At 39.8% G+C, this 17979-nt stretch overlaps 1 protein-coding gene across 1 annotated transcript in view; it reads right to left on the bottom strand.

The window, feature by feature from the left end:
• Positions 1–17979, bottom strand: part of SEL1L (SEL1L adaptor subunit of ERAD E3 ubiquitin ligase) — a 52653-nt gene that overhangs the window by 30183 nt on the left and 4491 nt on the right. The window contains exons 2-4 of the mRNA XM_026519390.4: positions 17072–17109; positions 16021–16252; positions 279–446 (exon numbers count right to left, since the gene is read on the bottom strand). Coding sequence (XP_026375175.1) covers positions 279–446; positions 16021–16252; positions 17072–17109 — 438 coding nt within the window. The remainder of the gene's footprint in view (positions 1–278; positions 447–16020; positions 16253–17071; positions 17110–17979) is intronic.

Here is a 17979-nt window from a genome sequence, read left to right as displayed (position 1 = left end):
TTAGCACCCTGCCCGAGGGCTTACAGAACAACCTGTGCACACCAACGGAAAATCATCTCTAAATAAAACACAAGTGTGATAAGCTGCCCAAGTGATAGCCCGGAAGTGAGTATACTGCATGCTTCCTGCTCTTAAGCCCATTCTTTAAGACTATACCTACGTCGTTGACGCGGACCACTTCTGACCAAGGTGCAGAAAGAATGGCTACAAAAAGGCCTTTAAAATGTTGTCCGAGACATAAAGCAATGTGGATATGCTTCCTACTGAGCAAAACTTACTTTCACAAAAGCCCCACTTTTCATCTGCTTTGTAGTCATAGGTTGTAGCACACCACAATCTGCCATCTTCCCTCCCATCTGATGTACATTCGTCATATTCCTTATCCAGGAACAGAAAAGGGAAGTGGCAGGGCTCCCCATGTGCTGTGCCTTCAATGGCGGTCAGAGCTGAAAAGATAAGAAAAAACTCTAAACATGAATAGCACCTCTGCTATCTATGGATATAATACTGTCAATTCCAATGGTAAGAATTTGAAGACAAAAATACATGATTTGAAATGGGAAAAATGAAAGAGGCAGCATCAGTTTTCTGTAGGATGACTTAAGGGTGAGTCAACTTAGTGAACAGGGCTGGCTTAGTGTACATGGCAGCTCTGTATCCAGCTTAGAATTTCTGAAGGTCTTGAGATGTGATACCCTCAGAATGTTAGAAGTCTATTGTAAAACTCCTGGCTTACTAGTGAGCAAGAAATAAGGCAAATACAACCAGATCAATTCCACTGCTCAGCATATTTCCTCTGTTTTCTATCTGAATGTTATAAGTCAGCTTCTTTAATAATATAAAGCTATACAGGGAAAACGCTCCCCCACGTAAAGTTCATCACTCATGTATGCCTCTGTGATCCCACAGCATTTTATCAGAGAATATGATACCTGCTGAGGTTCTTTCTTTATCCATACTCTCGCTCCCACTACACCCCGAGCCTGTTAAAAGTAGAGACCATATCTCTGATTTGTTAAGCTCTTTCCGACTATTTTCTAGGTGCTAGGAATTAGGTGGAACAGAGGTCTCTGCTCTGTACAACGTATTGCCCAGCAAGGAAGAGAGACATTAAACTGAAGTGTGATCACTAAAGTGATGTTATGGAAAGGAAAACCTCCCCTATCAGGTACTGAGGCTTACCACTGAACTTCACGGGTGTGTAGGAGTAGATGGTGGATGAATTGCTTCAGGGTGGGGTGGCAGAAGTACTGCAGACAGAGGGAATGATGTGCGCTAAGAATCAAACGAAAGACAGCATGGCACTTTAGAAAAAATACAAGTGTATCTTCAGTATGTTAGAACATGCAGTTTTGAGTGCCCAACCAAGTGGACAAGAGAAGAGGCTAAAGCTAGAGCGGCACGAAGAAGCTAGACTAAGAAGGTCCTGATAAATCTAATTAAGGAGTTTGGACTTTACTCTGAGAACAATGGAAACTCACTTAAGAGTTTTAAACAGGAATGACATGCTCATACTTAAATTTTTATTAAGAGAGTGGACAACGGAATGGAGAAAAGCAAGGCTGGATGCAAGGCAACCAGTTTAAAAGTTGTGACATTAGTCTAATTGAGAGGTAATGGTAGCCCAAAGAGGATAACGGAATGAAAGAACTGGATGTACTCAAGTGATGCTAAGGAAGCAGATATGGCACCACTCACTGATTGACTAGATGTGCAGATGAGAGGGGAGGAGTCACAGAAGGCTCCCAGATATTAGGCTTCAGGAAGTAAGGGGATGGCTATCCTCACTAGGAGAACACTAAAGGAGGAGTAGGTTACTGGGTAGGGATGAAATGGATCAGGGCAGAGACAAGTTAAACTTTGATCCTGCTACATTCAAAGTGGCTATAACAAACAAAACCAAAAACAAGATGTCTTAGACATCTTTTCAGCTATAGTCAAAGAGAAAGTTCTCCGGTTCACAGATAAGACTGGAAACCAAGAGTACACATAAGAGTACCAAGTGAGAAGTCCATGAGAACACCAGTGGGCCAAGGTTGAGCCCAGAAACATACACGGTTAAGTGAGTACACGTCAACTTCCACAGGTTGCTTTTACAGGGAGAATGTAACTAGGCATCGGAGCTTAGTGATTAAGAGTACAGATTCTGGAGTCAGAACGCCTGATTCAAACCCTACCACTTACTAGCTGTACACTTTGAGCAAATGCACTAATCTCTTCCCTTATTTGTAAAATTATCTGTAGATAGCTTCCTTATCTACAAATAGGGATAAGAGTCCTTGCTGCACAGAGTTACTCACAAAGATGAAATGAAATAAAACACGTAAAGGACCCACTATGACACCTGCCTCTTAACGTAATAAGCCTTCAAGAGATGACACTGCTACTATCACAGGTGCTGCTGCTCCGAAAGCACAGGAAATGGACGCTCCTTCTCGCCCATGCAAAGAAAAAGTCATACTAATTTGTTTCAGTAAGTTATGAAAGGCAAAATTAATTTCAAACTGTTTGCCACTAGGCAAATGTCATTCACCATCCTGGTAATCACTGACCAGCGGCAAATACTTTGATCTGTGTTTTTAAGAAACGATCTTTAGTACAATATATAAGCAAAGTACTTACCCTTTAGCAACGACCTCAGAGGGGTCATTTTAACTAGAGTTTGAAAAAAGGCACTTCTATGCACTGCTACTAGATTCAAATTTGAGAAAAATAGTACCCGTAAAATAGCAGTTTGTCAACCCGAATTTCAAATTAAAATATAATAGTCTAAAAGAATATTTTTTTTGATAAGAAATTTTTGTTTTAAAAACAAATAGCTTGCCATAAGAATCCTAGTTTGCCAAAGCCTTCTAAGTGGTGCAAATGTATGAAAGGATTCTCTTTCATGTGATGGAACTATACGCCAGCAAAGAAACTAGAAAGAACGCAAAAGTTTTTGGCAACAAAAGGTTTTAACCTACTGCTGACTCAGCACTAACTTAAGAAAGAGGAATCCCCAGGGTGCCCTTGCTTCACCAATTTAGTGACAGTGAATCTTGGTCTAAATAATGTGTTTATTAGTAAGTAACTAGAAAGAAAATTTGTATCTCTCAGGTGTCTTCTTCAAGTAAAATCACAACAGGGAAATTGCTACTACCTTTTTAAACTTTTTGAAAGTCTTCTAAAAGTTACTGACTAGGACTTGCCAGTTCCAAGTCAATTACCTCAAGTAGACAGTCCTCACAATAGTGTTAATTTTGGTTAATTTTCTTTCCATGGAGAAATTCTGCAAGAATTTCGAAGCAATCATTTTAAAAACTGTCACAAAAATAGTACCAACTTTAAAAAAACAATGGTAATCACTGCTCTGGCACAATGAAGCTGACTGATTATGCAATTTAAGTTAATGATAGCCAGTTGTCAAACCTGACTCTAAAAATGAAAGGGAGAAAAATGTGTCATTAAGTCAATTTTACGCCTTCCTGTAAAAAATCACAGTTCTAGATAAGCAATCATATTTTGACTCTACAATAATGACATAATACCACATATTTAAACCTTGACAGATTTTTATAACTTATATTATATGAGAATTTATAATAATTAATAGACTGCTTTATATTTAAACTAGGAGAGTTGCTCTTGCAATTCTAAAAATTCTAAAAATCATTCAAGCAAGCTGGAAAAAGTTAAAAAAAAAAAAAAAAAGGACAGCCCAAACAACCCCAAACCTGAAGTTGTTCAGTGCCGGCCAGATTACAGGTAAATGGGGACTTTCATACTGCTGGTAGGAGTATCAATTAGTACAACCTCTTAAAGAGGGCCCTTTAGGAATACCTATTAGAATTTATACAGTCCATACTTTGGATCACGTTATTCCATTTCTAGGATGTTTAACTTGTAGAAATGCTCCCATAAGGATACAAAGAGATATGTGTAAGACTGTTATTTGTGTATAAAGATATAAAATCAACAAGAATTCAAAGGTCTGTCAACAGGAGACTGGTTACATCAGCTACAGTGCAGCCATTACACAAAAGCCTGGTATAGATGGGAGCAGAGGATCAAAGGCTGGGTGTCAGGTTAACCTTGCATTTCAAGATCTGGCAGATTCCAGAAAACCAACAGCTAAGTGATGAAAGCATCTTCAGAGTAGGAAAAAATATGTGAGAGGTCAGTAAGATGAGGACCAAGAACTGACCAGGTATCCAAGCAAAGAGAATGTGACTGGAGCAGAGTGGATTTAGAGGTCTTGAGGGGACCAGAGCATCCTGTGAGTTGGATGAGAGAATGGGAAGAGAGGAAGTGAAATTAGTGAATACAGACAACTCTTTCAAAGAACGATGCTATTAAAGGGGAGTGAAGTAGGGTAGTTGCTGGAGGGGATTTTGGTTTTTAAAATATAAGCTATTACAGCATGTCTGAATGTGGATGGAAAGAATCCAAGAGAGAAGGGAGCAGCCTAAGTGTGGCTAGAATGTAACTACATAAACTGAATTAAACGTCCTGGGAATAGCGACACTCACTATCTTTTCCTCATTTCTAAGGGTAAGATAAAAAAAAAAAAACAAAAAACAAAAAGTCAACTTTTTGATCCATAATGACAAAGGCAAGGGATTTAGCTTTGCAAATTTCTCATCTTAGGAGCTTTTACACTGCCAATAAAGTCTGATATTGTACCTTTAAGTTTATATAAGTGTTCTGTTAATAAGAAAACTAATCATGCTGCTTGTTTGAAGCAATTTTGTACTTCTAAACATACAATGGTAAAAGTAACATTTTAGTAAAATGTATTCGTAGTAGAAAATAGTTGAAATACAATCATTTAATGTTAAAAAGCTATCAACCTCAACATAACTGTCCCACAGCATTCATCAATTTTAGTCAACACCAAGATAAAAACTCAACCAACCAACCATCAGCCAAAATCCCCAAAGTATTAAGAACAAAACTAAGTACTTATGATTCAAGGTAAACAATACTTGAGATAAAGTAAATGGTATAGGCCAAATAAAGAGGTATTTACTGTGGAAATATGGGACAGCAATCTCTTAAGGAAGATACCAATGTTATATAATTGCTACAAGAGATTGCTTTCACTCAATGCTGAGAATTACTAATACAGTTGAGAAATTACATATGTTAATGAAGGGAGGGAGGAAAGACAAGCAGACTATATGCAGGGAGGCCTTGCTTTAAGGAATAAAACCTAATTTTCAGAAGAAGAATGAAATGTAGTAATATGGAAAATGAACAAAACATGAAGATCAGAGTTTACAAGCTCACTTCTCTCTGTGAGAAATAACCAAAAATTTTAAAGTAGAAATAGAAGCAAGCGCTGGCCCATGTGCCCAGAAGAAGGTGACAAGCTTCATGACACTTAAGTGACAGGCACTATCAGAAACCAAACAGAGTGGAAACTGCTGTTTAAGGAAAACTGCTGTTTAAGAAGGTAGCTTCTCTGAATAATGGCTTTAAAGATAGTTCTTAAGTTTCAAATGCCCCTGGTGGTGTGCTTTTCCACAAAGATGGTCTCCTAAAGGAGTTTTCTTGCACAAATAATTTCTTGTACAACTGTACAAAATAAAAGAAACAACTCAGCATCTGTTGTAGGGAATGGCCTGTTTCTTTAACCATTTATCTTCTGTTAAATCTGATCACTAAATTAAGGGTTATTTCCAGCCACCCCCATGCAAGTGTCAATGAGGTAGCAATGCCATCTTACTACTCAACCAGCTTATTTTAGAACCCAACTTAAGCGTGATTTGGTTAAGTTTAAACTTAGTTCTTAATGTGCTACTCAAAATAGAGCAAGAGGCTCATTATTTGACTTAATTGTTCTAATTTTTTACGACTACCTGGATAATGTGTTAATTGTAGCAAAGACAATCCAAGCAATAAGAAAGGATACAAAATTAAAGAAAAATCACAGTCATCTTTAGCTACCACCACAAATTCCCTTTTTTCTCCTAAGGTTAACAACTGTTAATAAAAAAGTAATTTTTCTTCTTGCTTGCAAATATATGAAAAAAAAAAGGCTTTTCTTTCACAAAAGGGACCTATGATGGTTGAATGTGTGTGTCAATGTGGCTGGACCACAGTGTCCAGATATTTGGTGAAACATTATTCTGGATGTTTCTGTGAAGGTGTTTGTGGAGATTAGCATTTAAATCAATGGACTTTGAGTAAAGCAGATTACCCTCCCTAATGTGGGTGGGCCTCATTTAATTAGTGGAAGGCCTAAGAGAACAAAGACCTCCTTTGACCAAGAAGTAATTCTGCCAGCAGACAGCCTTTCATTCTTTTTCTCTGGAGAACCCTAACCAATACAAGGATCATACTAAGGGAATTATTTGCAATGTGACATTTCACTTAACACTACCATTGTTCCAGGTGGCAGACTGCAGACTGGCTGTCAATTCTTAACCCTTTCCTCACCTTCCATAGATCTAGGGATGGTGAAGTGATTGTCTTGGTAGTTTTACTAGTGACTTCTGGGGTTGGCTCCTGCCCTTCTGATGCAGGTATCACTTCTTCCTGAGGACCCAGGATCTGGAGGTACAGCCATCCCAGGTGTGACCACATGGAACAAACATAAAGATGAAGCTAATTTCTAAGGAAACTGAATAGGAGAGAAAGGAGCTGGAGTCCTTGATGACAAGAGTCCGGAACTATGGAACCAAAATAAACCTCTGCTTTTGCCACCATTTGATGGATTTTGTTATCTGCAATTATAATGTTCCTTTTAAAATAACTATGAGTATTCTACAATAGGAAATACCACAATGTAATAATTTCCCCTCTTGCTGGCCATTTATTCATTCATTTTCAAAAAAAGTTTACTGGGATGATGTGTAGAAAACAGTTACCACAGGTATAGCTGTTATCTTTTGAAAAGCAGGCCCTTGCCTAGAATCTGGGAACTTACATTTTGGGAGGGTTCCCACTACCCTGATAGAAGTGCCTAAACTGTAAAATATGGTTTATGCTCAACATGTGGTTTCCTTCTGGGAGCTTGCAATTTTGGTACATGCCAGGCGGAGAGTGATTACATGACTAGTATCCATTAAAAACTCCAAGCACTGGGTCTAATGAGCTTCCCTAGAAGATAACATTTCCCTTGTGTTGTCACATGTGCTAGGGGAATTAAGCACATCCTGACTCCGCTGGAAGGACTGCTGGAAACTTGCACTTTGTCCTTTGCACTTTGCCCCATGCTGATTTCACTTTGTATCCTTTTGCTACAACCCAAAGCTGTGAGTACAACCACATGCTGAGTCCTCCCAGCATATCATGGATCCTGGGGCGGTCTTGGGGATCCCTGAAGTGGCATCAGAAGCTGGCATCAGAAGTAGGATTGGCCAGGATGACCCTGACTCACTGAAACACAGTGCAAGCACTGTTTGGGAAAGGAAGGGTAGGGGACAGGGTATGATGACTCTTTGGTGGCCAGGTGGTTACACGGTCATCCATAGTATGCAGCAGCAGCTGAGCTGCTAACTGTTGTGAGAGATAAAAGTTACCTATGGAACCTGAAAATGATAGATCCAACTCAGGGAGAGCAGGCTAGTTGCTTTTGGCCATGGTGGCTAAAGTGATGCCTTTGGGTTTTATTTTCTCCTCCAGATAGGAGAAAGGGCCTCCAAATTCCCAAAGGTAAGCAGGCCAAAAATGTTAAAAGTTTACAGTGTTCTCTCCTCCGAGTGGGGTAGAGGGGCAGGATGAGGGGGTAAGAGGGAGTAAAACTAGGTCCTAATGATGTAGGAATGATGTTGGGGTTTGGAGCCAAGGGCCAAGAAAAAATTCTGGAGACGTCTTTGGTGCAAAAAGGTGGTTTTTGATGTAGGAAAGACGATGTTAGGGTTCGAAACCGATGGCCAAGAAAGAATTCTCGAGACGTCTTTGTTGCAAAAAGGTGATTTTATTAAAGCACGGGGACAGGACCCGTGGGCAGAAAGAGCTGCCCTGGGGTCATGAGGAGTGGCCCATTATATACTTTCAAGTTGGGAGGGGGTTAGGGATAGTGTAAGTCTCTAAGGAATTTTGGAAGCAAGGTTTCCAGGACCTTGAGGGGGCTAGCTATTGCTGGGAAAAGGTCATTTACTACTGTCTAATAAAACCTGAGTCATGAAACCCTTCAAATTTACATCGGTGGGTCCTCTGCTTGGGAGAGGATTGCCAACATGTATCTTGAGCGATACAGATAAAAGAAGTTTCCAAAGAAATTTTTAAATGTTAAAGTAGACTTAGAGGATCCTGGAGGGTTGGGCTAAGATTGCCTTTTGCCCTTAACAAAGTATTAACGTCGAGGCAGCTGAGTTCCTAGAGGAACGTCACTCTGCCTGTTTTAAGGTCTTGCGAATGGGCTGTAAGTAGTAAGGAGATTTAATTTTTCTTTTGCCTTTGTTTCCCACATCACTAGGGCTGAAGCAAAACTTAGGTAAAGCAGAAAGAGAAGGGAAGAAGGCTGCACTCCAGCAGGATTTTTTTTTTTTCAGTCTAGCTGCTGCTACAGTGGCCTCCCCCACTCCCCTACCTCCCCTGCATTCCAGCCAGGATCTTCCCTGGCAGCTGTAACGTTAACATGCAAATGATGAATTTACCAAGTAAATTTGCAGTAAGAAAAAGAAAAAGGATTTTTTTAGTGGCTTTGTATTTTGTGGCTATCACAACTGGATGCATGATAAAAACTGGTACATAATGTTAAATGCTTATAATTCCATAAGTGCCTAAGGAATCACCCTAATCAGGGGAAGCTGCAAAAAAGAAATGTGTTAGTGGGACAAACTTCCTTGCTTTTTGCTGCCAGTGGGTGGGCTGGAATTTAAACTCCTGAGTATTGGAAACAGTACAAGTCTCTGTAATTGCTGGGTTTTGCTATGGAAGATATGGATGTTTGCTTAGTGGAGCCCCTGTAAAAAGAGAGAAAATAAGAAAGAGGTGACTACAAGTGGAAACACCCTTGTGAAGTTCTAACGAGCAGGTTTTAGTTGGCTAGTGAGTGCTTCTGAAGGTAGAGGTCTGACCTTAAAGCCTGATGCACATGCCTTTGTGTGTGTGTGTGTGTGCGCGCGCGCAGGGAAGGAGGGACAGAGAGAGAGAGAGAGAAAGTGTGCACTTGTTCACGAAAGTGCGAGCCCAAAGACTGACAAGACAAAAGGTGTGGCATAGCCTTGCCTGCCACTTGGACTTTCTGGCCCTGCAGCATCTTGCCTTTGCTGCTGAAGAAAAGCCTCTGGCTTTTTAAAATCGTGAATTTACAGATCCTATTTGCTTGAACTTGATTCAAAGCTAAAACCTGATGCATCTGGGACAGGATTCCAGCCTCAGTGTGAGGTCATACCGAGGGCAGCCATAAGCTCAATAAACAGAACTCAGACGCTGCAGCCTCTGGACATTAGGTCACCTCTCTGTGGGGCCTCACACTGTGAAGAAAATCGTGGCTGCCTGGCCGGACTGTCTGGGTCACAGACAAAAGTTCACAGGAGAGGGCTTGTTCTCTGATGGGAACATCTGAAATCAAGCTGCTGACTGGCTGGGTATTTCTGATATAGAGACTGACCACATTTTTAACTTGTAACTATTGTCCGAAGCTGTCCTCTGGGAGAGGATACATCACAGGGACTGTGACCCTCTATTTGCTCCTGACAGGTCAAGCGACAGAGGGACTTCCAGACCCCGTGGAGCAGGTCTTAACTTATGCCTGGCTCTCCTGATAAGCTGCCATCTCCAAAAAGGAACTGATTACCTGCTTCCCTCACCTCTCTCTCTCTCTCTCTCTCTCTCTCTCTCTCTCTCTCGTGCACACACCTTAGTGCAACCTGATTATTCGATGCAGCTTTCCTCAGAGAGAGGCTGATCTTTTCTAGGCTGCTTACTGGATAAGTGATCTGGGTGAAAGGAGTGGGAGGGGACATAAACCCATTTTGAAATTTTTTGAAAATTCAGGATTTTTGTCCTGACCAATTTTTGAACGTGACGTTTTTCTGGTTCAGCTGTATAAAGATGCTTTCCTGTGAAGATGCTTTGCCCCTCTTACACAGAACCCCTCCAAGCAAAAGGTCTGGATGAGAGAAGGCAATGACTGAGAAAATAAAAAATTATGATTACTGAATGGAAACACTGATTTTGTTAACAACCAAGGAAAATAAACTGAAACCCCCGTACCTAGAGAGGCACGAGTGAGGGGAGAAGAAATGATGGTGTTTGTTTTTTGAAACTATTTCTGGAATCTTCTTCCCCTTCCTAAAGGAAAACTCTCCATGCAACTTTCCAAGCTGTTGAGAGTGCTCTGCATTCAGACTGTGGAGCCTATGCTCATACCAGTCAGGGCTGACTATGAGGCAGCAGGAGGTGGCCCAGCCCCTGCACTTGCCATGCAGAAAACCTCCAGATGTTGTCCAAACTCATGAAGTGGATGAACTGGTGTCATGGACAACAAAACGGTTTGGAACTGACTGGCAGTCCCTCTGGAACTAAAAACTGAACTAAATTACTTGGACTGGAAACTCTAGGACAAGATGCCCGTGGCAGGAGGCCACATCATCCTGTCTAACATATGTATTGGTTGGGTCGCCCCAGTGATGGTAAACTCCTTGTTTCCAGGGTTACCACATGTGTCCTGTAGGACTATAGTTCTGTATGTGCACCCTATCACAACACTGCCTCAGCTTCAACTTACTGGTCAGTTGTGCTGGGCCTGAATTGATGGCTTAAGGCTAGGTAAAAAAGTTTAATATAGATATTTGAGGGGGAAGCCATCTGACCTTTATGATTAATGGGACTTGTTAACTGGCTAAGTGCAGGACTCATGAAGGGCATAACTGAAATCAATACTGCAGATTGGTCTCACTCTATTGTCTGGGTCTTACTGAGAGTAACTTTGCCATAAAGACAAGATGGCCTATGACTGAGGGGGTAGACTGTGCAAAGAAGAGTTCACATAGCAGACTTAAACTTCTGTCCTTGAAAAGGCTTATAAGGTTAGCCCTTGGCTGGTGTCTGGGAACTTAAGATTTTGGAAGGGTTCCCACTACCCTGTTATGAGTGACTCATCCCAACTGTACAAACAATATGGTTTATGGTGAACACCTGCTTTCCTTGTGCAAGTCTGCAATTTCGGTATGTGCTAGGCAGAGACTGCCTACATGACCAGCCCCCTAAAATGACTCCGGGTATTAGGTCTCTAATGAGTTTCCCTAGTACACAGCATGTCACACATGTTGTCACAACTTGTTACTGGGGAAATTAAATAGGGTCTGTGTGACCCCCCACCCCTTCCCAGGGAGAGGACCTTTGGAAGCTTGCATCCGGTTTTCCCAGACTTCACCCATGTATCTTTCCTTTTATTGATTTTGCTTTGTGTTCTTTTGCTGTAATAAATCATAGCCCTAAATATGACTACATGCTCAGTCCTGCGAGTCTCATGGAGAATCATCGAGCTGGGACTGTGCTCCTGGGGATCCCAGACACAGTTGGAAACAAGTGTGAACAAAGTGTCAACAAACAGCAAGAAGGCAAGTGTGGCTGGAGACACGTGAGTGAAGGGAAGTGGCAGAAGATGAAGTCAGAGAGATAGGAAGCACTTGATCATGTAAGGCCTTGTTTGGACTTTATTCTGAATGTGACAGGAAGCCACTGGAGGCTCTGAACAGGAAGGAAAACTGGTCTGGCTGCTGTTAAGAGAACTAACATAAAGGGGGAAGGGGGAAAGCAGGGACACCAAGCAGGAAGTTCTTAAAGACATGAGACTCTTCAACTGCCCTTGGGTGGTTCAGATCTGCTTCAGAAAGGAGAAACTTACGTTCATCTTTAAGGATGAACAGAAATATGATAAACTTGGGCAAAGGGATGAGGAACATATTCCAAGCAGCAGGAAGAACTTGTACAAAGACCTAGAGGCATAAACTGCATGGTGTACTTGAAGACTGGTGAAGAGCTTGATACAGCTGTAAGAGGGTCCTGGGCAGAGCTGTGGGAGATGAAGTCACAGAGGCCAGCAGGCATGCCGCACGTGGAAGGCTTTGGGAATCATGCTAAGGAGTTTGTGCTTCATCTCACAGGCAAATGGGGAGACAATGAAGGGTTGTAAATAGGGGAGTTACAGATGAAATTTGGGTTTTAGGAAGATCAATACGGCAGAGATATGGATGAGAGGCCAATAAAGGAAGCAAGTCTAGAAGTAAATGTCATGTTACCCAGTTCTAATGTAGTTGGGACTGCACACACTCAAAGCCATGCATATGTAACTTATGTTACATATAAAGAGAGAGAGAGGTGACATGATCAAATCATGTTAGAAACATGCTGATCAAGGACCTTCTGTCAAACACACTAAAGGTATTTACTCCCAGGAGGGTTCTCCTTATCTGTGGAACACTTTAGCAGGATGGATGTGGTGTGTCTAGACTGCTCACTGCACATAAACCTGGGATGTATATATTTATGAAGAATGACTTCCTAGAAAACATCACACAAGCTCTGTAATTATCAGAGAATAAACTGGGGATGTTTCATAATGGAAATCACTCCCTTTCATGGAAGTGACATTCCATATACATCATTTAGAGGCCTCACATGTTAAAATCTGGGCCAAGGTACACCCTAATCAAGGCAAGCAGGACCTGGGAATAGCCCTGATAGTCACAGACTTCTCAACACTTCACCTGTGTCTTGTGATAATTACATCTCTGAAAATATTAGTCAGGTTTGGTACTGGGTAAGATCTCTGATTCTTGAGTTCACAATTTGTCAATGTGACCTACTGGAATTTCTCACAGTATTTAATTCAAACTGGAAGACCCAGGATGAATGATACATTTCCTAACCGTATTCACAAAAAAGAGTGACCAGTACTGACAACTCAGTTGCAATGCATGTCCCTGGTGCCTAGATTGTAGTGTCTAAATGCAATTTCCCACTAAAAGGAATGTGGGGTGTTTTGGGTTTTTTTTTTTTGAGAAATGGCTGATTCATTTCTGGGTTAGGAATTGTGTAAGATGAATTTAAGACATCACATCTTGCCTGAAAAGAAACAAGTTTAAAAGTCACCTATGATTAGTCCAAAAGAATGGACTAAAAGGGACTCTTGGTATGCAAAAATGGGATAATGTGAGCAATGAAAAAGAAGGACTGCAACTGCATGAAGCAAACATGTGAAACCCATGGACCTGGAATGATGCTTAGAAGCAAAGCAAACAGAACAAACAAAAACGTATTTACTGGAGGTTGCTAGAGCACCAAATTATTATTTGAAAATATTTCAAGGGAAAGAACCAAGCATCTATCCTGCTTGTAAGGACTGTGTTTCAAGGTAACCAAATAGTTGATGAGAGCAAGTTTTTCTTTATAAAAGAATCCCAGGTAACAAACGCAGGAGGAATTATATGTTAGAAAGCCATCACTTTGCAATTTCTAGTGAAATAATGGATCCAGACAATAAACAAAATGGTTGTCAAAACCTCTAGGTGAAAGGTCAGCGAGGAACTTCTGAATGGCTGGATCAGGATGATACCACCCAGCTTCACTGACCAATTTCTAGGAGTGGAACAATCAGATACTCTATGCCTCCGGATGTAATGTGAAAGGAAGTACACAACACTCTATGAGATAGTCTCAATAAATAACCAGAGCTAAATCTACCTAAGCACCTAGAGCTAACTTCCAGTTTACAGATCAGACAGTAGATGGTGGAACAAGTTCAATGACATTACAAGGATATGACCAGCTAGATCCAGAAATGAGGGAAACTGTACTGCCCAAAGGACATTATTTCTTTACCAAAGAAAATGAAATAAAAAACAAGGGAGAGAAAACTGTTATAGGTTAAGAGAAACCTAAGATCTTGGTGGGGGATCCTGATTCAAACAAATCAGTTCTAAACAGATATCTGAACCAACAGGGAAAACTGCATAGAGACTGGGGATTAGGTGATTAAAGAACACTCGCTAATTTTGTGGGTGTTAACCACTGTGGTTTTTTTGAGGGGGAAGCCATATTTCAGAGATACATACACAGGTGAAATAACATGGAATATGCTGTAAATACTCTAGGAAAGAAAAGAGTAGGAGCGTATGGGGTGGCAGAGATGCAGCAAGAATAAGAGTGTGGCCAGCCGCTGACCCTGGGTGATGGGCAAGGGGGTCACTACACCCTCCACTTTTGTGCACATTTTGAAGTCTCCCTCATAAAAAAATAAAAAAGAATGAATTAAACTATAATATTTGGCAAAAATTTAAAAATGATAATATATACTTGGCTGAGGCACAGGAAAAGGAGTCATTTTGAAGGCAGTAAACAGAATTACTTTTCTGAAGAACAATTTAACAGGACAGGATCAAATGTCTTTTAAGATTTTACATTCAGGGGGCGCCTGGGTGGCACAGTGGTTAAGCGTCTGCCTTCGGCTCAGGGCGTGATCCCGGCGTTCTGGGATCGAGCCCCACATCAGGCTCCTCCACTAGGAGCCTGCTTCTTCCTCTCCCACTCCCCCTGCTTGTGTTCCTTCTCTCACTGGCTGTCTCTATCTCTGTCGAATAAAATAAAATAAAATCTTAAAAAAAAAAAAAAAAGATTTTACATTCAGTCCAGCAAATTTATTTTAGAAAACTAATTCTCAGAAAATTTTCATAGATGTGCACAAAGATGCATCTAAAATGATATCCCAGCCAAAAAAAAAAAAAAAACAAACTTGTAAACGATCTATTTCTAATTCATGGTATATTTACATGTAAATTTTTAAAGTTTTATTTACTTAAGTAATCTCTATGTTCACCGTGGGGCTTGGACTCATGACCCCAAGATCAAGAGTCGCATGCTCCTCCAAATGAGCCAGCCAGGTGCTCCTACCTGTAAAATTTTTTACAGCCATTAACCATCAAATTGTAAAATACTACTAAATGATAGGGGAAAATGTTCAAGACAAACTGTTAAGCACGAAACACAGGCAGTAAAATAGTATATACATTTTGACCCAATTTAGTCTTCTTAAAACTATACATTTAGAAAAGAGCCTGAAAGAGTTTTTTCCATGATGTTAATAGCTGTGATGTCTAGGGACACCTGGGTGGCTCAGTCGTTAAGTGTCTGCCTTCGGCTCAGGGCGTGATCCCAGAGTCCTGGGATCGAGCCCCACATCAGGCTTCTCCGTTGGGAGCCTGTTTCTTCCTCTCCCACTCCCCCTGCCTGTGTTCCCTCTCTCACTGGCTGTCTCTTTCTCTGTCAAATACATAAATAAAATCTTAAAAAAAAAAAAAAATAGCTGTGATGTCTAGCTGATGAGATTAAGGTACTTTTAATTTTTTTAAACATGGTCTTTCTATTCATGGGTATGGATAATTATAATAAAAAAATTATATTTTTGAAAAAAAAAGTATTTTTGAAAGGTAAAATCTGGATCAGTTTCTAAAAGTGGCTAGTAACAGAGTAATAAGTGGGTATCGTACTGATCTTTGAAATAATAAAATGACAGAAAGTTGGTGGGACACGGTGGAGTGGATTAATAATTAATTCTTAGAAGGACAGGTATTTAGCACACTCTTATGAGAAAGAGCAAGTTTTAAATTTAAAAATAGAGGGTGTCAAGAAGGTAAAAGTTAGAAGGGGAACAAAGTTTATGTAACCTTTGGTTAGATAAATACATCAAATTCCTAGGGTGATTGGGAAGGTTATTGTAGTAAAAACCCTAAAACAATTCTGAAAATAACCAGAGCAGCATATTAGATAATCTTTCTTGAGTTACCATTTTGTGTACTACTTGGGCAGGTAATTACATACTGGAGTACAAAAAGAGGATGCTATGATACTAATATAATATAAATGCAGTTTTGATTATCAAATTCAGGTTATGTAACTTGGGTCATATCTGTTAAGTGAATAACTGATACATAAAAATCTAGAAAATCATAAACTACTACACTCTACACATTATGTGTGACTCATAACCAATAAAACCAGACTTTTGCATCTTTCTACACTACTTTAAAATTTCAGCTGTCTCCTTCCTAAATTAGGCAAAAGCAAGGAAAATGTCCAGACTACCTTGTTTCCGTACTTTCGTTGGTTCTTCGTAGTCCTTGTTTTCTGGATTTGGAGATTCTAGAAAGCTGATTTCTTCTGCGACACTTTCCCCTTCGTGGCTTCTGAGGCTGTCTTCCTCTTCTTGAATAGGTGATTCTAATTCTGATTCTTCTGAATCAAGAAATATCTGACCAGCAACTACTCTGCCTGCTGTGTTGTGGTCCTTTACCGACTCATCTGATGGCAAAGAAGTCTGAGAATATAAAATATTTTTAGTTTTCAAATAGTATCAGGGCTGTCTCCAACCCAATTTGACCATTACTTTTACTAATCCAGATATATCTCCTTCAGCTGTGAATCTGTCATACTTGCTCATCTCTCTATAAAGTTTGGTATACGTTCATCACAGGCCTTCATCACTTGCCTAACCTGACTCTTCCAATTTCAACTTAGACGTTATTTCGCCCCAGAAGCATTCCTTACCTCCTGAAGCCTGAATTAGGGTTCCCTACAAACTACCAACATAGCTTATACTTCCCCTTATGATAGCCCTGTACTACAACTCTCTGTTTCTTATCTGTATTACCTCAAACCTAGAGATCAGAAATCATAACTGAATGGTATCCTTGGATACATAATCAGCCTTATTCACTGAACTAACTAATTTAAATGTATTAACTCTACAGATTTATAAAAATTGATAGAAATGGAAACAAATGGCAGAGGTTAAGTCTTCAAAATTAAAAAAAAAACAAAAACTAAAAAAATAATAAAATCAATCTCTCACTAGGCAGTAAGAATGTTACTGCCTTCAAGCTCTTACACAGCACATTCAAGTTAAAATCAAACCTAATAACCAACACTCTGAATGAAAATATTTATTATTGTCTCCTACAGGTCAGTGATTTTTCCCACCCCCAGAAGAACTAGGGTATTGATACCAGTGATGTTTTTCTTTTCCTAATTCTTAATCTAATTCTGTTGCTCAAAAGATAGATTTCATATCCTTCCTAAGACACATAATTCATGCTTTTAAATTGGGCATCAAATACTGGTCAATTTTAGTACACACCTTGGAATCTAAGGATTCATCCTGACTGCCTTCTTCATCTGTAAAGAAATTTTAAGACAATTTCATCATCCTTCTTGATGGGAAATCACAAGTATTGTTAAAGCACTTGATAAATACAACAAATAATAATTAGACACTTGATAAATATATCTAGAATTATCTAAAAATCGGTTGTATTCAACAACTGTGCAGAAAAAATTAGGTAAAAGGGAAACAAGGGGTTAGATGGGGGTAGTTCTTTCTCTTTCCCAGGGAAGGCACTAGCTTCGTCTGTTATTCAGGTAAGACCAACTACCATCACCACCATCACCCAAACCAGGAACTTTTTCAGATACCATCCAATTTTTCTGTTCATATTTAGTCTACTACTGAGTTACTAAACTTATAAATCTCTGATTTTGTGGTTCATGGTTCTACCTATTATTTTTCACTGTTCACAATCTGGAGTTTCAGAGCTTATTTTAGTGCTGATTAGCATTTTACTGTTCACTGAGATTACTAAAGATGGACACTAACAATTATTATTATGTGACAGAAGAGCTGCCAGACTAAAATATTTAGGATTTGTGTTCTACTCTACTGAAGAGTTAATCAGATAAAAGCAAAAAGTAGCATCATACCATCATGTACTTACTCACATGAGATCTATTTATTTAGAAATCAACATCTCATATTAAATAAACAATGAATCTAGCCCCTGGTTACACTTTCTTCCAAATTCATATCTGCTGCTTTAGTTTTGTCCAATTATGTTAATTTTCCTTCCATTATTCTGCGTTTTTCTGCTCTTACTTCTATTCTAGCTACTTGTTATTCTTTTTCCTGATCTTATACAAATACATTGAGCACAATGTCCATATGCTTACGTTTGGTCATTGTATTCCTGGCCAGTTTAAAAACAACAACTG

Source organism: Ursus arctos, unplaced genomic scaffold (assembly GCF_023065955.2).
Source record: "Ursus arctos isolate Adak ecotype North America unplaced genomic scaffold, UrsArc2.0 scaffold_25, whole genome shotgun sequence".
Taxonomy (NCBI): Eukaryota; Metazoa; Chordata; class Mammalia; order Carnivora; family Ursidae; genus Ursus; species Ursus arctos.
This window is presented reverse-complemented; position numbering and strand designations above follow the sequence as displayed.